The sequence below is a fragment of the Cyprinus carpio genome, chromosome B7, assembly GCF_018340385.1.
Source record: "Cyprinus carpio isolate SPL01 chromosome B7, ASM1834038v1, whole genome shotgun sequence".
NCBI lineage: Eukaryota > Metazoa > Chordata > Actinopteri > Cypriniformes > Cyprinidae > Cyprinus > Cyprinus carpio.
The window spans coordinates 39,670,506-39,693,599 of record NC_056603.1 but is presented as its reverse complement, the minus strand read 5'-3'; the positions used below and the strand labels follow the sequence as shown (position 1 = coordinate 39,693,599).

At 38.2% G+C, this 23,094-nt stretch overlaps 1 protein-coding gene across 1 annotated transcript; it reads right to left on the bottom strand.

Annotated features, from left to right (window-relative positions):
- Positions 1 to 1,458: 1,458 nt before the first annotated feature.
- LOC109102979 (lysine--tRNA ligase-like) lies at positions 1,459 to 20,141 on the bottom strand. The gene is given in 16 exon segments (XM_042728636.1): positions 1,459 to 1,909; positions 2,051 to 2,194; positions 2,800 to 2,926; positions 3,467 to 3,552; positions 4,003 to 4,088; positions 4,269 to 4,442; positions 4,768 to 4,930; positions 5,014 to 5,133; positions 5,251 to 5,376; positions 6,810 to 6,996; positions 7,085 to 7,178; positions 7,894 to 8,059; positions 8,739 to 8,753; positions 8,755 to 8,881; positions 9,028 to 9,158; positions 19,965 to 20,141. Coding segments are annotated over 16 exon segments (1,983 nt in total). The 5' UTR covers positions 20,127 to 20,141; the 3' UTR covers positions 1,459 to 1,834.
- Between the last annotated feature and the right edge of the window lie 2,953 nt (positions 20,142 to 23,094).

Sequence of the window (23,094 nt, the reverse complement as noted above, 5' to 3'; positions counted from 1 at the left end):
TCCCTTCCTGTAAATTCTGTACCATTGTCAGAGCTTATGCATTTTTGGTACCGTCTTTATGTAGCAGAACGTTCTTCCCTTCTTTGAAGATCACCGTCGCTCCCTTCGATGTGGCTGCTTTCACAGAGAAAATGTCCTGTGGATATGTTGGGATGTACAGCGCGTTTCTTAGCATTGCTTTGACGCGCCGTCCTGTGCTGTCCACCAAATATACCTCTGCGTCCCCTCTGTGCTTTGCGACCCCGTTGCACCGAGTGCCGTCAGCCAATTCCACGCAGTGTGTGTTGGCCTGGAAACTGCTGTCAAAACTCAGAAACTTCTCTATGTCCGTGATGATGTGTGAGGTTGCACCTGCATCCACCATTAGGCCTTTCCTCTTGGTATTTTGTACCCGCATTTCAGCGTCGCTTGCCCGAAAGCCTACTCCTTGTCACTTGGCTCGGCGGAAACTTTTTGTGCGTTATCCCGCTGCTTTCCCCGTCTGCATGTTGCGTTTCAGTCCTTGCAAATAAAGATGGCCCAAAAACTTTGTCTCCCATAGCTCATGGTTTTTCTCATCTCCATCAAAGACTAAACGAGACCAGCGGCTTGTCACGGTTTCTTTTTCTCTTCTTCTCATGTTGAAAGATTCGGGTTTTGAGAGCTGTGGAAAAGCAAAGCAAGTTTCTTCACATGCGGACTTTAAGCCATACATAGGCTAATAATAATAATTATGACACAAGATTTCAAACCACATATGCATGTAGCTCGAGTCGTATTTCATGTGATTTTTGCCATTCACACTTGCTAAATACTATCCGATTCCCATCAGATAAGCACAAAAATCGGATTGAGACTGTCACTCTGAATAAAGTTTAAGAAGGCTAGATTGTTCCTGCAATTAAACGAACCCAAACATTTTACCAATTACTTTTAATTAACTAGTGATTTTTTAAGTTCACACAGGTGTCATAGCAGTATAACAACAGGTGTAATTAATCACATTAACCTGGTTGCAGTAACATTTGACAAACATAAGCTCACACTACTTCAGTCTAATGTTTTGTCAATCTTTAACATATATCAAACCTTGTACATTCTCACTATGAAAAATACAGTAGTCAACATTCGAAGTGGATCAAAAAAGTTAATCAAAGTTGTCTTAAGGCAAGAACGCATTTTGATTTTAGGACAACTTTGATGCAAGGTTTTGATCCACTTCAAATGCTGACTAGTGTTGTTTAAAATTGATACATTTCGCTAACACAATTACACATTTTAGGCTCACTTGTGTGAAGAAATTTGGAGTTCTTAAAACTGTAAAATAAAACTTGCACATTGTTATGACAACTACCATTAATTTAATTGTCATTTACAAGAGCGCTTTAATTTTTTGCAAGGGAATGTCTCTTATTTAAACCAAAAGCACAAGATGCAATATGAAAAAAAAAAAAAAAAAAAAAACACAAACCATTTGGCTTGGCCAAATCATTATTTAATGTGATACAATTGAACTGTTAAAAAAGCACAGTTGGACAGAAGATCATAAAATATCCAAACATGGCTGATAAACCCTTAATCACCCCACACCACAAAAATACAGATAATTGATAATGGATATCAAAGAAAGGACAGCAGTGTTCCCATTCCCCATAAAACTGTGAGCTATATGTTAAAATGTGATATGCTTAAATATTTCCCTTCATTATGGACAGTGCATAGGTCTTAAAAATTTAGGCTATAACCCGCAAAAGTGACAGTAACTTTTGACGGTTCAGACTGAATCAAGAAATCCAGAGATGGACGAAATCCGCAGGTGTGACTTTTCACTCCTATTATAAAGTCATTCACGGCGTTACACTGATGTGCCATCTGCAGGTGGAGCTGGTTTATTGTCTTCCGGTTTCATGGCCGGGAAGAGAAGCACCTCCTAAAGTAAAGCACATCAAGTCAGAAGCAGTTTTAATATCAAAGTATTTACAGAATGAGATTTGACAAGTCTATTTACAGGGCCACAATGTCCATTGTTTTATTAGTACACAATGTTTCACAATCCAAAAAAGGGTCGTACCTTGATGTTGTTGGAGTCTGTGAGGAACATGGTGAGGCGGTCGATGCCCATGCCCCATCCTGCCGTGGGTGGAAGGCCATACTCTAAGGCAGTGCAGAAGGTTTCATCAATAGACATCGCCTCATCGTCACCCTCTGCCTTGTCCTGTGGACACAGTAAAGAAAAAGCCAAGTATGGTGAGACACGCTCTTTATAGCCATTTAACAGAGCAGCTATCGCAGATGAGATTACAAACCAAACAAAGACTTACAAGCATAAAAAAAATAAATAAATAAAAAATAAAAAGAAGTCTCTTATGCTTATTAATTTATTTGACCAAAAATACAGTAAAAACAGTAATATGGCAAAATGATTTTTTTTTTTTTTTACGTTTTTATAATATAATTTATTCCTGTGAATTTTCAGCATCATTATTCTGGTCTGCATTGTCACATGATCTTTCCACATGAAATCATCAACATGATTTCTTATTATAAATGCTTAAAACCGTTTTTTCTGCTTTGTGGAAACTGATGCATTTTTCTTTTCAGGATTCTATGACGAACAGAAAGTTCAAAAGAATAGGATTTATTTATAATATAATTTTTTTGTAACAATGTAGAAGTCTTTATTCTCACTTTTGATCAATATATTCCATCCTCTAGAATTTTTTTTTCTTTGGACAACATTTGAAAACTAAGATAGTCCCCTAAAAAACAACATTTGTGCAAGATTAACAGAAAATTATGTATTCAATAGTTTATCTTCACCTTAGCCTGCTGCTCAAACAGTTCTCGTTGTCTGATGGGATCGTTCAACTCAGTGTAGGCGTTGCAGATCTCCTTCTTCATCACAAACAGTTCAAATCGCTCAGTTAGACCTTTCTGGGATCTGTGCCTGGGGTGGAGACAGCAGTATATACATCAGTTGAATGTTTTAGATCATTTGTGACCCTGGACCACGAAACCAGTCTTAAGTCTCTGGGGTATATTTGTAGCAATAGCCAAAAAAAAACATTGTATGGGTCAAAATTATCGATTTTTCTTTTCAAAAATCATTAGGATATTAAGTAAAGATCATGTTCCATGAAGATATTTTGTAAATTTCCTACCGTAGATATCTCAAAACTTAATTTTGGATTAGTAATATGCATTGCTAAGTATTTATTTGGAAAACTTCAAAGGTGATTTTCTCAGTATTTTGATTTTTTTTACACCCTCAGATTCCAGATGTTCAAATAGTTGTATCTCTGCCAAATATTATCCGATCCTAATAAACCATACATCAATGGAAAGTTTATTTATTCAGCTTTCAGATGATTTATAAATCTCAATTTTGTAAAATTGACACCTAAGACTGGTTTTGTGGTCCATGGTCACATTTGTGATTCAAACATACACTACAGTGAAAAGTCATAACTGGAAGTTAAGCACATACCATTTTGCTAGAGGACTCATGATCTGTGGATGATCACAGATGAAAGTTGGATTGATGCACTTCACCTCCAGGAAGTCTCCCACTAACTGTCAACAATAATGTGCCAAAATTAGTTTAAAATGTGTGTACGATGAAGAACACAAAGAATATGAAAAGTATAAATTAGTTTTTTTTTTTTTAAAGTGTCTTGAGTGCATATTTTTGAGAGTCAAAAACAAGTATTGCATATAATTAAACTGGTCTGTTAGTGTGCTTTGTGTGGCCAAACACGTATCTGCCATTTAAAAAGGCCAAACTAAGGCTTCTGGGGCAGCATTCATGAAAATCTCAAGAGAAAGTAATTTAATGAGAAGAATTTTCAAAGGAATGTTCCAAATCTTAATTTTGTAAAGATGTTCTCAAAAAAAAAAAAAAAAAAATACACATACACAAAGACCATCTTTCTTTGCTTTAATGTAGATTTCTGTACTAATAAGTGCACTTTTTTTCATTGTATCTGGTTTAACTGGTTTATTACAGTGTCCAGTACTTCATACCTTGTCCAGAAGACGGGCAGTAGTCCTGGGAGGAGAGCATTCAACTTTTTTCTGAACACAAAGGTCATCTAAGAACTTGCGTGTTTCTGTAAACAACAAAAATAATTAAATAAATAATGAGCTTTAATCATTCTAACAATACAGTAAAGCCCCAGCACCTACATTAGGATGTGTCAATTAATTTTTACATGGAACTACTTATACTTTGTAAAAACCAAGTGGTTGAACATGTTCTCTATGCTTGGCTTATGGACTGTAACCCTTACCATCACTGTCGTAGGTGTCAGGATCTGGAAACTTCACCCCCAATTCCTTCTCCAGCCCTTGAGTCATGCTGATCCGTTTGAAGGGAGGAGTGAAGTCTATTTCACAGGCTTGTCCCTCTGGACCATCAGGATGATAAATCACCTTATAACCTCCGGTAATGTGCTTCACCATTCCTGTGATAGCAACCAAGAAACTTCACTTTGAGAGAGAATATAAAAACAGTGTTTTGAAGATGAATGCAATTCTTACGCTGAACTTATTCTCCTGAAAACATTGTAAATTATGACTGAATTTTATTTTCATTTGCTTTAAGAAGCACTAGGAATGAGAAGTAAGAAACTAAACAATTGTTTCAACTCTACTTCATTTTTCCAGTTTCTTAACAAGCTTATGTGTTTTGCATATTTTCTTGCGATGCTTCACCCTCTTCAGTTACAGGATGCAGACATTCCAGAGCACGAAATGAGAAGAACAAGGTACAGCAGGGGTTTAACAAACCTGAGAGCAGCTTCTCTGTGATGTCAATCAGGTCATTATAGTCGGCGTAAGCCATGTAAAACTCGCATGTGGTGAACTCTGGGTTGTGGGTGAGATCGATGCCTTCGTTACGGAACTGACGGCCGATCTCATACACACGGTCCAGTCCTCCGACTACTAACATCTGAAATGTTGATATAGGTTAGATATTGTACAATATAACTCAGGAATTTCAATACTGAACTACTACTGCAGTGACACGTTTACCTTGTGGTAAAGTTCAGGAGCAATTCTCATGTAGAGTTTCATATTGAGCTCATTGTGGTGAGTAATAAATGGTTTTGCTGCAGCACCACCGGGTATCAGGTTCATCATTGGTGTTTCGATCTGTTAAACACATTCACAAATGGCAAGCATTAAAACGATGAAAGAACTGAAGGAACCTCTCAGCAACAGGCAACCTAAATGTGCACTGCTCTTCTTTGCAGAAACCAACATCCTTACTTCAAGAAACCCAAGCTGGTCCAGAAAGCTGCGGAGATGGGTGATAATCTTGGCGCGGGTCACAAACTTCTGTCTCACAAAGTCATTAAGAATCAGGTCCAGATATCGCTGTCGGAATCTGGTTTCCTGAAGGAAAAATGACAAAGTTTATCATGTACTGTAGATCAGTACATGCAACATTATGAATGAAGAATAACTTGACTACATTGCATAACACATCAGATAAATTCATTAATGGGCGCTGAAGTATCTACTTAACAATCTGTAAATTCTAAATCTCTGAGTGTAAGTCAATGTTGCATAGAACAATATGCACTATTCATAAAAATACTAAATATTATATATTGATTCCTTTTGTAAATCTCATTCAAATTCTCTGTGAAAAGTGTACTTGATGTGTACTTGTAGTGTACTTCAAATCTTACATTTATATTTTCAAAAAACTGTACTTACAGATAATACAGTCTTAAATGAAATAAAAGGCCACTTTCATAACTTAGTACATTTTTAAAAAGTTCACATTGGAATAATTTAAAATTAAAAGTTTTAAAGTGCATTTTAAATCAAGTCTTATTCTTTTGTCATGCTTTGAAATAGTACTTATTTAGATGTGCTGACCAACATTGTAAAGCACATGTAAAATACTACAAACTAACACTCACTGAACTGTGTTCACTTACTTACTTAATTTAAATGTGCTAAATTGCAACTTCAATACATGTGTGTAATTACAAATATATTTCAATATAAAACATACAAATTTCAATAGAAATTACATGAAAGTATATTTTAGTTTCCCATAAATGCTTGTCTGTGCATTCGGCAGAACCCTTCAACCATGTTTCTAGTGCAGTCAAAGGATTAATCGCATCCAAAATTAAAATTTTCGTTTACATATAATATATGTGTGTGTACTGTGTTTATTATGTATATATAAATACACACACATACAGTATATATTTTGAAAAACAAAATACTTGTATATACATTAATATATTTATATTATTAGATATTATATTATATATACATATATTTAATATACAATACAATAAACAAATATTTTTAAATATATACATGCATGCGTTTGTATTTTTATATACATAATAAATATACACATTACACACTCATATATTATGTAAACAAAGACTTTTATTTTGGATGCGATTAATCACGATTAATCGTTTGACTGCACTAGAAATAACATATAAAGATTTTCTTAAATCCTACTTAAGCTGGTCAAAAGGAGCACTCTAAATTTCAGTCAATTGAAAATAATATAAATTTCAACTATAAAACATTTTCAATTAATTGCAACTATGTAGAATGCAATTATGAGCTCAAAAACATTACATTCAGTCTGCACTTAAGTATATTCTCATAAAGTATAATTTTTTCCATAATAAGTAACTTTTTTAAGTATGCTAAAGTGTACTGCTTTTTCACAAGGTGTTTGTGCTGTGCTTCTGTACTGGTAAAAAAAGAGTCAAAGAGGATGCTGATGAGGAGCAAAGCTTAAAAAGTTGAAACACCTTGGAAAGTTTTTAACAACTAAACTTTACCTTGTCTTTCAGGCCAAAGTGAAGGTGGGGAAGCATGTGAAGACATGGAGACAACAAGGTCATCTCGATCGGGATGATGCTCAGCTCGCCCTTCTTTGTCTTGCCCAGGGTTGCCCCGACCCCAATGATGTCCCCACGCCTTAATTTGTTGTTGATGTGCACAAAATCTTCTTCTGATTTGTAGTTCCTAAAAATAGCAGAATAACAACTTGTTATGCTACTACGATAAAACAAAAACATGACTGAAACGTGATGGAGCAGAGTGCAAATCAGACCTGGAGTTGGCCATGACCTGCAGCTTGACTCCCTCTCCTCGCAGATCATAGAACAGCAGCTTGACACCTGAAGCCCTCTTGGCGTGGATACGACCTTTCAATCAAGCAAAACGCAAAGGTACTAAATTAGAAAAGGATCAAACTGTCTTTAAATGTATGTTCCATGTCAAACAGCAAAAAAATTTCATCATAAAAAAATCATAAAATCATTGACGGAAACAGGTTGAAGATATTGATTATTGATGAATCTTCATTTTGAAGAACCGATATCAATTCTTAAATCACAAGATCGCTCTTTCAGTCTATGCCGTTTTCTGTTGATGCATGAGCAAAACTCAACTAAACGTTATTTGTAGCGGATTTGGCTTTCAATATTAAGCGCAACAAGCTTTTTGCTTGGTTATTTTTTACTTTACTAAGTCTCAGCTTTGTCAATTTTATCACAAAATGAATAAATGTCATTTTGACGCTCTTTAATGTGTCATGACAGATCGCAGCAGCAACAGTTCAAGCGGCAACACGCAGTACACGTAAACCAATCATCCTTCCTCCTCACTAACTTCCGCTTTACTATCATGTCTCATGTAATCATTCAGTGTTTTAACCATGGAAAGACATCAATAAAACATGTCAAATGTCACGTTACCTTACATTTACATCATTAACTCAATACTATGATGCATGCTAAGTTAAGTTTCCCAAATTTAACATGAAACTTCTTCGGTTTTCGGCTTTAATTTCAGTTTTGTATATTCCGTTTAGTTCAGTTCAGTGCACCATTATGTAAAATACAAGCAGAAAACATTTACCCGATAAACTGAGGACGACATCTGTCAAGTGGTCCCCTGGCTGAAGGTTGTTATATCGGTCAATGAACTCTGTAAGCGATAAGTCCACGTTGAATTTGTGAGGGTATGGGTCTTCAGCTGTTCCCTTCAAGGCTTGAATGGCTTGTGAACGAATCTTGAAGTATTGCTGCATTGAAAACAGAAAGGGATGAAAAACTGTTACAATTAGGGTTGGGAATCGAAAATCAATTCCAGTTCCAGAATCAGATACTTAAGGTCAGGAATCGGATACTTTTAAATTTTAATTTTAATACCATATATCAATTCCTGTGTGCACATCTTTTTTTTAGTTGGCGAAAAGGGGCTGTTAAAAATGTATTTGTCTTCATTCATTCAAGAGATTCATTCCAAAACACTGATTCATCCACTAATGAAACAAGCAAATCTTGACTGAGTCATTGAATCATTCCATTTATAAATTCCATGAGGTTTTGTTCAGTTGTCTAATATTTATTCTTCAGAATCGCGAGAGAACTACAGTCTCAATTTATCCAGAATCACGCAGCTCTATTTTGCACACAAACAGCTCTTAACAGAGTCCGGTTTTTATGCAGCCTGCTGATTTTTGTTCATGGCATTCAGCAGCAATTAAACGTTTGCCAAAAAAAATAAATAAATAAAAACACACACAGAATAAATATGCTTGATATCTAAAGTTTTTACTTTTTTTATAACACATTGGAATTGAAACTTGGAATCGATAAGAATTGGAATTGAGCAAATTCAAACCATGCCCAACCCTTGTTACAATTAATTCTGAATTTATGTGCCAGAAATGTGACTTCTATAATCAATACTCAACTTACATTTGGGTCCAAAGTTTTCCTCATCTGCCTCATTTGCATCTTGCTGTGACTTCTCATTGGTCTCCTTCTGTTCCTGCTGTTCTTTGTCCTTGGCTTCCTTCTCAGTTGCTTTCTTCTCAGCTTTCATGCGCCTTTTCAGCTCACTGAGGACATATAAAAAAGAAAATGATTTGAAACACTACACAGGCATTGGTGTTGCACACATCTAGCTTTGGAAGCCTTAAGCAAGCACAGTTTTTTAGTGACAAAAGGTTGGTCGCTTTTTGCATTAAATGGAAACACCACCAACCTTTTGCCACTTCTCCAGCGACTTCCTTCAATAAGCAAATGCAGGTTTTGTGAGCTGGGAAGAGCAAACGTCTGCAGCCTGAACGCTTGCAGCCTGCATATTCTGACCAGAGTCAACATGATGCAAACGTCCTATTTGATGAATCAAGAAAAATCAGGGTCAAAGTCATTGCACCCTTAGCAAAACGTACTTTACGGATGGTACTGTATGGAGTTCCTAATATGGTACTCCGGAATTAGTATTCACTATCATAAATATATTTTGGTATCGCCGTTTCTTTCTTTTTTTTTTTTTTCAAATGAATGGGGACAGATGTATGTATTATGCTTCTCATTCTAGAATAATAACACATTTGCGTCCTGGCAGGTGCTAACAGCTACCTTAACATGACAAACACAGCGGAATCTGAATGATTCGTTCTTTTTTTGTGTCAGAACGATTCTATGAATCACTTTTATCGGTTCACAAATAAAAGCAGTCCTTTCGTTGAATTCGGAACAGCATAAGCATCAGGCACATGCAGAGGGGGTGGCTGCCCCTTTTTTCCCTTGATGCCCAGTGTGCCCTCTTGTCAAGGCAATTTTTTTATTTTTTTTTGTAATTAAACACCCTCTTGTGAAGGCCTGCCCAATCTAACTATCAGTAAAATTAACTAATAATAATTTAGCCGTAAATTAAATGATCCACATGATGACATTTCACCTGACAATCTCATCAGAGACGATCCCTCACGTTCAGACACCTTTAGTAATTTAGCACGCTGTAAACAAAGGTTTGCAAATAATAATTCCATCCTATCCCCATTTTAAAACTGAATTAATATCACTTATTAAATCTCTTAGTTACATAAATAACAAAAAATGCCTAAGATTTATTAAATATTATGAAGAAATGTTTAAAGAAAATGTAAATACATGTATTTAAAAGCTTTCCCTGTATATTAATGTTTGTATGTTATTGTATTAATAATGGTAGTGTATGCATCCTTGTCTTGTCATCTTTTGTTTTTTGTATAATCCTTGTTTTTTCTCTGTGTTTTATTATATGTATTTGTATGTCATTCCTTGACAATGTTCTTATGTTACATAGCATTAATAAAAAAAATAAAATAAAGTAATTTAGTGTCCTACCAGGTTGCCTACAATAACGTCCGCGGCTGCCAGTAAGTAGAGTTCTTAGCGGAGCGGTGTGCTTGTAAACTTATATTATTAAATTATTATTATTTTACAAGAACGACATGAAGAGAGCATGCACAGCTGTTGTTTATATTGTTGTGTGTAGTCTGTGGAAGTAGCTGCAGCAAGGAGCTATAATATTTTTGTTCAACATCTTCCTAATGACAATTTTATGATTGGTTTTTAAAGTCTACTACAAACACCTTTCCCCCATTTTTATCACAGAATAAGGCAGGAAATATATTTTATAGTTTTCTATACTAAATGATATGTCAATCAGTACTGGGATTATTCATATAGTTTAACTACCTGGAAACTTGAAAAACGCACATTAACCATATATTTTCACAATCCTGTGTTTATCAGTAACATCTCTGCTTTTTATTCAGCTCAGCTACAGCGATAGCTGGGTGCTTTTGTCCATATCAGGGATTTCCTGCACGTCATAAGTTATTACTTCTATGAGTCTGTTTTGGACTTTCTGTATGAACGAAACATACACTGCATGAAAGTGTTCACTTTTCATATTCTTGATAATTATATTCTCCTCATTTTAGATACGAATAAAATGTCAGGTCATGCAAAGACTATCGATACTGTCTCTTTGAATTTAAATCTAGATTTAAATTTACAAGCCTCTACGTCAACACACCTGCCCGAATAAAATGCGGGGAACAAATTTACATTTTATTAAAATTAAATATTTATTAAATATTAAAAATGCGGCAAACAGCAATATAAACAAAGGTGCCTGTTCTCTTTCATTCTTACTGTTTGATTGGGAAAGTTTAAAGCGCATCGAGGGATCTTGTCTTTTTATGTTATCTGACTAAAAACTATTCATACGTAGAACTATTATTATTACATTATTTAAAAAAAAAATGTAGAGTGCATTAAAATAGTTCCATTTCGAACGTTCACTCTCGTTATGTATGGTAAAACTCCTTTTTTCCTTTCTGCTGAAGCCTGATTTGTTCACATTTGTGTAGCTGCACAAACCAATGATGCTTCAGCCCGCCAAATGGGGCGGGGTGGGGCGGGGCCAACCTCTATATAAGTCGGTCCGTAGTGCCATTCATCAGATTATTCTCCTTCAGCGACGATGATCATCTCTTCACTGACTCTTCTGCAAGAAAGAAGCTCCAGCTCTGCTCACCGCCGCGTAAGCATCACTGCAGGCATCCGGCATCTGGGCAAAGAGCAAATTTCCTAGAGCAAATTTCAGTGCGTGTTGCTTCAAATGTCGAGGAGGACATCGTCATCGATGACATCACCGCCAACGACTTTGTGTCCTTGGCGGCGTCAGAAACGGAGGAATGGGGTGATTCTGGCAAGGAGCCCGAAGTAGCCCCTCCCCCTCAAGTGCCGAGGCCAAAGCCAGACGCAGAGCTAATCCGCATCCTCGCAAAGGCGAGGGCCTCAAGTGGTCGGCTCCGGACGAGCCCGCCCATGGCTTATTGGATGAATGGTTCCTGCCAGAGACCTGCCAGCAATCCTCCTGCCAGCGCCCAGCCCCATTCTTGCCAGCCGTCCATGACAAGCTCACCAAGACGTGGCGAGCCCCCTACTCGGTATCGATACTAAATCAATAACATAGGTGGCAAATAACCAGCCTGAAAAAATAAGTGAAATGAAGACTAAAAATAAAAAAAAATTAAAAAATGGAGGATAATAAAAGTGAATTATCATCATTTATAGTATTTAATAATCTTGGTTAATGTTAGGTATGTGTTTAATGCATAAAGTAATGTTTACATACTAAACATGTATTAGTAGCCTACATTTATCTTTTATAAATAATCATTGACCTAAATATATAAGTGCTGTAATGCTGTTGATGAGTTATAACAATTTTTTTTTTCAAGTGTTATTCTAACAGTTAAAGTAATATTCAAAATCACGTTATTATTTCTCTCTCCCTCAGAATGTTTTTTAGATTTCAGACTCAGATAGGCAAAGAAAAAGCTTTAAATATAAATCTCTCTCTCTCTCTCGGCTGCTTCATGTTAGCGGTCGACAATGTGGCAGAAACATTCCCTTCATATTATTGATACTAAAATTAATATAGCAAAACTGCCAAAATGTGACTAAAATGTCACTAGTTCTAGCGTCACATGTTTGAGCTTTCGTGTTTACTGCGTCACATCTTATGTTTGTGCGTTGATCAGTCGTGAATAAAAGTTCAAATTAAGTCTGAATTTATGAATGATGTACTAACCTGTCGATCTCTTAATTCTCTTGATTTACCAGTTTTGCATCAATTTGGGAAGCACTGCCACCCACAGGTGAACTTCGAAACAGCAGAGCATGAAATACCGGATTGAGCAGAATTATTATATTGTACCGTTTGAAATATAATAGATAACGGTATTTTTCTAGTTCCGGTATACTGCACATCCCTACCAACATTGACAGCGCTGATGAAAGGGGATACACCAAACTCCAAGAGCACCAGGAGGCCTTTAAGGAGCCACGCACAGCAATAGATCTCACTCTGCGTGCTACAAAGGCCACAGCGTAAGCGATCAGCAAGACCATAGACCATAGCTGGACCGCCTCCTCTGGCTAACGTTGACAGAGATCAGGGATGCTGAGAAAATGGCCTTCCTCGAATCGCCGGTCTCGCTAAAAGAGTGAGAAGAGCCCCGCTGCTCAGCCTGCAAAGCCAGCGCAGCATCAGCCTCAGCGGAAGACAGAGCCTCGGCTGAAACAGCAATCCAGGCCGGCGAAACGCTTCCACTTCCCGAAGCGTCAAGGTCCCCGCCCACGAGTTGTGCTGGAAACTTAGCCGCCGAAGCTGTCCTGAGGCGCTAGAGAGGAAAAGGAGGGGCCCCGTTCTCACCTTGGCCGGAACGCCCCCAAAACAGCTCGCCTTCACTCCTCACCACTTCGAACACCTCTGAGAGACGGAGTTTCGTTTTCAGCGGGTCACGTCCTGCAGGTGCAGCACGTGCTCGAATATTTTACTGCTGTAATAGCAGACCTACATGCTTTAAAGAGCAAAATTCCTCATCCTCTCTCAATCACTTATACGAATGTAGACTCCCCACTTTTTCAAGGCGAGCTCTCGTTTGAGAAAATAAGTCCTCTCGCCTCCCATTATACAGCCTGGGCAGCCATTCCAGGAATCTCGAGATGGGATTTGGAAACAATTCGACGTGGCTACTCGCTGCAGTTCGCTCGCAGACCGCCCCGCTTCAGAGGCATTGATTAAACTTCTGTCCCGGACAACGAAGCTATTGTTCTCCAGCAGGAGGTGCAAGTACTGCTTGCAAAAGGCACTGTGGAAATAGTGCCCCCAGTGAGTCAGGCTTTTTCAGCCACTATTTCCTCATCCCAAAGAGAGACGACAGGCTCAGACCCATTCTAGATCTCAGTCATCTGAACAGCTCGCTTATGCACCGGTCGTTCAAGATGATGCCGGTCAAGAAAATTTTGGTGCATATTTGCCCCGAGGATTGGTTTTTGACCGTGGATTTGAAAGATGCTTACTTTCACATCCACATAGCCCCCGGCACAGACCGTTCTTGAAATTCACGTTCGAGGGAGTGGCCTATTAGTATGCAGTCCTTCCGTTTGGACTGTCCCTGGTCCCACGCACTTTTACGAAGTGCATAGACGCGGATCTGTCCCCTCTCAGGCAGATGGGAATCCGCATATTGAACCACCTCGACGATTGGCTGGTTTTAGCCAGATCAGAACAGGAACTGAATGCTCACAAAGAGCAAGAGCCAGTTGTTGCCCAGATGACAAATTGTCTTTCTGGGAACGGGTCTAGACTCCACACTAATGTGGGCATGGAACTTGCCGGATCGGTCCCTGACAATTCAGCGATTGACGGCTTCCCTCAAACAGGGGATGACACGCCCCTTGAGGGTTTTTCAGAGGCTGCTCATGGCCGCTGCCGCCTCTGTAACTCCACTGGGCCTGCTCCACATGCGGCACCTCCAATTTTGGCGGTTGAAGAGATTTCCGGTCAGGGTGGACCGCCACTGTATCGAAGTTGTGGCCCCCTGGAGGACCACTCGCCTGTTTCAGACAGGAGTGAGGATGGGCGTGGCCTCCAGAAGGAAAGTGATCACAACAGACGCTTCCAACTCTGGGTGGGGCGCTCTGTTGGAGGGCAATCCTCCATTTGGATCCTGGACAACTCAGCAGCGATGACTCCATATCAACTGCCTGGAAATGTTGGCTGTCTCCTTAGCCCTGTATTCCTTCCTTCCAGCCATCAAAGACCACCACGTCCTGGTCCATTCAGACAGCACGACAGTGGTGTCTTACATCAATCACCAAGGCGGTCTCACGCCTTATACAGATTGGTTCATCGTCTCCTTCTCTGGGAACAGAGAGAACTCCTCTCACTAAGGGCGGTTCATGTGCCGGGCAAGATGAACCTGGGAGTGGACATGCTGTCCAGAGGCAAGGTAGCCCCGGGCGATTGGGCGCTGCATCCTTAGACGTTACAGCGATTTTGGGTGGTCTTTGGGAAGGCAGAAGTCAGCTTCCCCTCAGAAGACAACTCTCATTGCCCAACATTTTTCTCGATACGGAGAACAACTGTATGCGTTTCCTTCTATCGCCCTGATTCCCCAGATCATCAGGCGAGTCAAGGAAACCAAATGCTCCCTCCTCCTAGTAGCTCCACTCTGGAAGAACCAGACTTAGTTTCCAGAGCTGATGCAGCAGGGAACGATGGCCCCGTGGCCCATCCCGTTGAGGAGGGACCTTCTATCGGAGACGAAAGGCATGATTTGGCATCCCCACCCAGAGTTGTGGAGCCTTCATGTCTGGTGCCTCGACAGGAGTCTGATAGGCTCCCAGCAAGAGTAAGCAACACCATTCTTGAGGCAAGGGCACCGTCCACATCACGGCTCTATGGCCAGAAATGGTCAGTATTCCTCAATTGGTGCTCTGCACGGCAAGTGGACCCGGTTTTTGTGTGCTGACTTTTCTGCAAGTTCTGCTGGATAACAGGCACGCCCCATCCACACTCAAAGTATATGTGGTGGCCATCGCAGCGAATCATTCTCTCGAGGCCGGCCATTCAATAGGCAGAAACGACTTGGTCGTTAAATTTCTGAAGGGCATGAGGAGACTGAATCCTCCTCAACCTCAGACTGTGCTGTGTTGGGACTTATCCATGGTCATAGGGGCCATAAAAAGGCCCCCAATTGAGCCGATCAGTTCGGCTAACTTGCGGCCCTTATCGCTTAAAATGGCCCTTCTCCTTGCTTTGCCGTTGGTTAAGCATGTGGGTGACTTACAAGCGCTGTCGTTCAGCGCCTCGTGTCTTGAGTTTGGGCTCAATGACTGCAAGGTCATTTTGATGTTCCTAATGTGCTCTCTACTCCCTTTAGAGCGCAAGTAATATCCCTATTGGCTCTCCCCGCTGCAGACGGCGAGCAGGAACCAAACACTCTCTGCCCTTTTAGGGCTCTGAGAGTCTATGTGGAACGTTCTAAACTGTTTAGGCAGTCTGAACAACTGTTGCTCGTAATGCGGCATGATTGGATTTATTCCCATACATAACGAGAGTGAATGTTTGAAAGGGAACGCTTCGGTTATTTAACGTAACCTCGGTTCCCTGAGATAAGGGAACGAGCGTTATTTCACTTGCCGCACTATAAGCTGCATGAATCGATGATCCTTGCTTCAGTCGAATGATCTGATGAATGGCGCTGCGGACCGACTTCTATGGCGGTCGGCCCCGCCCCTTTTGGCGGGCTGAAGCACCACTGGTTAGTGCTGCTACACAAACGTGAACAAATCACGCTTCATCAGAAAGGAAAAAAGGAGTTTTCCCATACATAAAGCTTGCTCTCTTATCTCAGGGAACCGAGGTTACATTAAGTAACTGAAGCGTTTTCACAACACTGGTAAAATAGGCTTATACTGATTTTCTCATTCTCCGAATTAGACTTGGCGTGATAGACAGTGCTGATGATGATACCGGTGTTAAGCCGCAACAAAAAACAAACGCGCCTGTTTGGCAATATTTTGGATTTTGAAAAGCCTGTTGACTTTCGCCACTCAAATAATTCTAACTCATAATTCTAATAAACATTCTACGTTCTTATTTAATTGGTTCCACATTGTTTGCTGGGTCGTCCTTTATTTAAACTTTGTCTCATTTATTTATTTTATTTGACATCAAGGTGCATGCTGTACCTCCAAGCTTTCTTACTCATTTTGCTAATAAACGTTCTATGTTTCTTATTTATTTGGTTATATATTATACATGTTTACTTGTTGCCTGTTTCCATTTTTGTATACCTATTTAAACTTTATGTAAGTTATTTGTTATCATACAAAAATCAAAACCATCCCAATAACAACTCACACTCATATCTTTCCAAACAATAAAAGTTATATGTTTTATATATAGGCTAAAGTGAGTTTGACGTTGTATTTTGTTGTTGCATTCAAGCAATTGACTGCTGCTAATTCGAAAGTGAAAGTAAAATGCTCACGGCGCATTTAGGCTGTTTAAAAGCGAAGGAAAGCGAGAAAAAGAGGGAAAATTCAAACAAAGTAAAAACGAACAATTGGTTTATGCCAAAATGCCGCTATTTGAAAGTAAAAGTAAAATGCGCATGCCAAGCTATTTAAAAGCAAAGAAAAAAAGAGGGAACGCCCCACACGGTGATACCGATATTACCTGTTGTCACATGTCGATTAACCAGTTGGAAAATTTCCTCAACGTCACAACCCTAATTATACTATATACGAATTATACTCATTAATCCTGTTTTTATTATCATCAATCAAAAAATGAATAAATTCAGAACAGGATTAGAATAGAATTGCTATGATAATAATAATATCAATAATATAATTCAGTGTCTAATTCCAGAGTATTTAAAAGTTGCAAAGAGAAAAAAACTACTTTAACTTTTAAACTTAAAATGGTATTTTCTGTTCCATGTTTCTTTTTCAAAACTGTCACAGCATTTGCTGCTATCAATACAGAAGCATAAGTTTTGATACACGTATATGCAAGGAGCACAGCCCTATTAAAAGCTGTCCTCCATGTGCCCCTTTGTACTTTGAGCATCTGCCCATCCAAAGGTCTCCGCACGGCCCTGATAAGCATACTGTTATTTGCTTGTGTGATATGCTTATAAAGAAATTGCAGAAACTGAAATAGTAGTTAACTCTTATGCTTGCAAGGTATTCTGCATTCATCTTGCGTCAGCTTTGTAATGACCCGAGAACCGATAGTGAAAGTATTTAGAGTGAACCAAGTAAATACCGAAAAAAAAGTTACTTTAATGAGATAATAGCAGAAAAGTCACAATAAGATAAGCCTACGCAGTCACGACGTACAATAATCGCTCAATCTTATTTTTGAATGGTTCTTATAAACAAACAGGGTCACGGAAATAACTCGGACTTCTCATAAACACTCATAAAATACTTATATAGCTGTCGGCCCCGCCTCTTTTGGCGGGCTGAAGTGCCATTGGTTTTTGCAGCTACACAAAAGTGAACAAATCAGGCTTCAGCAGAAAGGTAAAAAGGAGTTTTCCCATACATAACGCCCGTTCCCTTATCTCAGGGAACCGAGGTTACGTCAAGTAACCGAAGCGTTATCACAACACTGGTAAAATAGGCTTATACTGATTTTCTCATCCTCCGAATTAGGCTTGGCGTGATAGCCAGTGCTGACGGTGATACCGGTGTTAAGCATAGACTGTATAAAAACAAGGACGTAGTGTCCGTGACGTCACCCATAGACTCCTGAAGAGCGTTTTTGAACCCCAAAGTGTGCAGAGCGGGCCATCGCCATCTTGGCAGTGCGTCACCGCGCAACTCTCCCAGATAATTGAAAATGGGCAAAAAGGCGGGAGCTGGTTGCTGAAGCCACGCCCACCTAGCTCAACATCATTATCAGCAGCGGCAATCCACCTGTCACTCAAGTGGCCACGCCCTTAATTATGCGAAACTTTAAGGCTTAATATAATTTAAACGGATGAGTTATAAAAAAAATTCACCCTCCTCACAGTTGTCATGAAGGGCAAAATTAGCTATATAGACCAAAATAATTGTTTTGAACCAGGCTGTAAACGTTTTTTTCTGCTGTAAAATTGGGCATTTTAACACGGGGAGTCTATGAGACTGACTCCCTTTTGCGGACTGACTCCCTTTTGCAGCCAGCCTCAAGCGGCCAGTCGATGAATTGCAATTTTAGTCACTTCCTTGTTGGCTTCACGAGAGAGAGCGGGAGGTTGCCGCTCGGTGTTAAGCCGCAACAAAAAACAAAAGCGCCTGTTTTGCAATATTTTGGATTTTGAAAAGCCTGTTGACTTTTGCCATTTATCTAAGGTGAATTTGGAAGTTTTTTTTAATTATTCGTTTCTTTTTTAATTGGTTCCACATTGTTGGCTGGGTCGTCCTTTATTTAAACTTTGTCTCATTTATTTATTTTATTTGACATCAAGGTGTATGCCGTGCCTCCAAGCTTTCTTACTCGTTTTGCTAATAAACGTTCTACGTTTCTTATTTATTTGGTTATATATTATATATGTTTACTTGTTTTATATATAGGCTAAAGTGAGTTTGACGTTGTATTTTGTTGTTGCATTCAAGCAATTGACTGCTGCTAATTCGAAAGTAAAAGTAAAATGCTCACGGCGCATTTAGGCTGTTTAAAAGCGAAGGAAAGCGAGAAAAAGCGGGAAAATTCAAACAAAGTAAAGACAAACAATTGCTTTATGCCGAAATGCCGCTATATGAAAGTAAAAGTAAAATGCGCATGCCAAGCTATTTAAAAGCAAAGAAAAAAAAGACGGAACGCCCCACACGGTGATTCCGGTTTTACCTGTTGTCACACGTCGATTAACCAGTTGGAACATTTCCTCAACGTCACAACCCTAATTATACTTTATCCGAATTATACTCATTAATCCTGTTTTTATTATCATTATCATTCAAAAAAATGAATACATTCAGAACAGGATTGAAATAGAATTGATATGATAATAATAATATCAATACTATAACTCAGTGTCTAATTCCAGAGTATTTAAAAGTTGCAAAGAAAAAAAAACTACTTTAACTTTTAAACTTAAAATTTTATTTTCTGTTCCATGTTTATTTTTCAAAACTGCGTCACAGCATAATTGCTGCTATCAATACAAAAGCATAAGTTTCGATACACGTATATGCAAGGAGCACAGCCCTTATTAAAATCTGTGCTCCATGTGCCCCTTTATACTTTGAGCATACTGTTATTTGCTTGTGTGATATGCCTATAAAGAAACTGCAGAAACTGAAATAGTAGTTAACTCTTATGCTCGCAAGGTATTCTGCATTCATCTTGCGTCAGCTTTGTAATGACCCGAGAACCGATAGTGAAAGTATTTAGAGTGAACCGAGTAAATACCGAAAAAATAAGTTACTTTAATAGCCTAATAGCAGAAAAGTCACAATAAGATAAGCCTACGCAGTCACGACGTACAATAATCGCTCAATCTTATTTTTGAACGGTTCTCATAAACAAACAGGCCATTAGCTTTCTGTAGACCGCCTCGGAATTATGTGCAATTAAATTGTCATTTGGACAACTTAAGCGCAACCGCGTGAATCTTTTGCATAGTTACATACATAAAAAATACTGGCAAGAGAAAAGTAAAAACACTCTATCAATCTCATTTATCACTACGGACGCGATAAGCCACATAATACACATAGGCAAACTTATCTTGAGTGTCATTTCGTACAGAATCAGTTTAAGCGCTGTAATGTTATAAATGCATGTACTTTTTGCTGAGTTTCTCTCCATCCACGACATCTCCGTCTGCCATCTTCGCCGTGATCCTCCGTCAAATTGCAGCAGCCGCGGACCGTGAAGCCAGTGTTCTGAATCTGAAACATTCGGTGTCTGAGATATAAGGTGTCACTGGGCGGAGCATACACGAACATTCATGAGTTTCCTGTTCCGCGTTAAAGCGACTCTGTAAATACTATAGTGATTGTAATGATTCACCTGAGGTAGGCTATGCTCCAAGTAAATGAGCCGGTGTTACACCAAATTCTGTGACCATCGTATTCTGTGACCCTAGTAGGCGCTGTTGTCACTGTTTGGCTTAAAGTCGATCAAACAAGAGAATTTGGAACGCAAACAGCGTACAGGTTCATGGCGCGCGTGCACATTCAATGAGCGCGTCTGTACAGTCTGGTCGCGCATATATATATATATATATATATATATATATATATATATATATATATATATATATATATAGCCTAAGGAATTTCACACAGAAAGACTTTGATGTACTCCAAATGCACTGTGTACTTTATAAAAAATATATATATATATATATATATATATATATATATATATATACACACTAAAAACCTAACCCTAACTTTTAATACGAACTACAGCTTTTACAATATTTAACTGGCATTTATTTATTAATTTTCTAATACTTTTAGTTTTTATATTTGTACTTCCTATTTTAAAAATAATGGTGTGAAGTTGTGTTTTTTTGTGCATTGTCTCTCTTCTCTCTGTCCAGTTGCTCTCTCTCCTTTACTCCAGGTTCCTGCTCATAATTGACTGGAGAAGTGGTTTGGCTTCTCTGCACGTGTACATCTTTTAAAAGTCTCATCCTGAGAGATTATGGCTGTGTGTGTTGAGAGGACGCAGTTGTTGTTTCAAAGCTAGTCGACATACTTTTACACACAACACTTTGTTGGCTTTTGTCTCTTTACCTTTTCCTGTTGTTACTATTATTATTATTATTTTATCAGTATTAAAAGGTAAACTGTAAAGAGAGACAATGCTTGTAGTAGAATTCCTTTTTCTCTTTATTATTATTATTATTATTATTATTATTATTATTATTATTATTATAGTATCAGTTTTAAAGGTAATGTGTTGATTGCATGCATAAATTGCTTTGTATGAGATGGGCGCCTGTTTTGGAACAGACAGGGATGACACCTATATTCTTGTTCAGTTTTGCTACGGCCCAGTGAAGGAGCAAAGAGAAGCAACATGAAACAGATGAATATCAGCAACAAGAAGTACAATTCATTTTCATTTATTGTGGGAGCGTTCCGGTCATTTTCACCTAAATGCCATATCACAAGCTTTAGAGATGAACAACAAACAAAACAGTGCGGACTTTAAACACTATCATAGCCTAACAAAATAAGTGAACAAAAATGCAGACATCTTCCCTGTCTGCCTGTCTGTTCTAAAACAGGAGAAAAAAAATATTTCTTCAAAACAAAACTATCCATCTCCTACAAATTTGCTACTTATCCGTTTGTTAAAAAAATACAAGGTGACTGTGTGGAATGTTTTTGTTGAAATGCTGATTACTCATGAGGCTTATTAAACTTAAAAAAATGAAAAAATATCATGAGAATAAACAATGCAGTTGTTTGCAGAATAGCCTATTTTTGTTTCAAAATGCAACAACGATTATAATTGTTCATGAAGCTAACATCACACAAGAAGCAGTTAAAGCCTTTGCCTTACAAGTCAGAGAATAAATAGAATAAATGCAGATGAAGCATTTATTGACTTTTTTTTTGTCGTATAACTATGCAAATTTCTCCAAAATGTTCCAATTCATAGACTATTTTCATGGGAAGCACTTATTTTTTACCCATGACTGAGACATTATTTAAATGATAAACTCTTCATATTGTTCTTGATACATTTTAGTGTTGTATTTCAATATGTATATTTTTTGGTCCAATGGTGACCAATTGACCTTAGCGAGCTGTGCCAACACTGTGGGGAGAAGAATACTATGGAGGAATCAGGTTAGACAGGGAAAAAATAAAGACAATCGATACCTTGGCTAATTTTAAAATAAGACAGTCCATCTCAGTGCTATGATCATTCTGAGGCCCCATTCATGCATGGTACATCTTTCTTCAGAGGATATACACAGTATATGTATCACAGCTAGCTATATGTTTTACTGTATCTCAGAAATTCACCCTAAATATCTTGGGAGCATTATTACAAGAGCCTGACCCCATGAAAGCCTACAGCTGTGCAGCGTGTCAATTTAAATCTCCACCTCCCCTGCCTTAATATTATGAGTGTTTCAGTTTTTGTTTAATTAAAGGTACTATTAACCTGATATTACCTCACATTGTTTGAAAAATAAAGCATTTCATTGCAAATTAAAGCAGTGGTTAAACATATATATATATATATATATATATATATATATATATATATATATATATATATATATATACAATAAGTTTGAAAGGACAGATAAGTTTACCTGAAATGGAATTTACCTGTGGGAACTGTACATAACAATGGGGTCACATATTCTGATGCCCCCTTTAAATACATTAGTAGCCTGTTTTGTGACATCAGCTTCATGAACTTTGTTAAACATTTAAGTTGCATACAAAATGCAAAAATAGGCTACTCTGCAAGCAACAGGATTGTGTTTATTCTCATGACATTTTAATTGGTTTAATAAGTCTGTTGAATAACGAGCATTTCTAAATAAACATTCCACACAGTCACTTTAATTTTTATTTATTTAAGAAGCGGTTAAAAATTTGTACAAACATATTCAAAAACATTCAGGAGTATCTACATTAGCTTACATAACACTTAAGGCTAAAACATAAGCAGAGGATTTTTTTTAATTAAAATTTTTTAAAAAAGTTGGTTTTGATCCATTTAAAAGTATAAGAAAATGAATAAATAAATCCAAATAATTTAATGTGACAGCTGTACTGTTCATATTAGACCCAGATTCTTTCCTGGATAGGCTATACAATAGAGGAGGTTGCACGTTGAATTGACGCGACCAGACTGTAAAGACGCCCTCATTGAATGTGCACGCGCGCCATGAACCTGTACGCTGTTTGCGTTCCCAATTCTCCTGTTTGATCG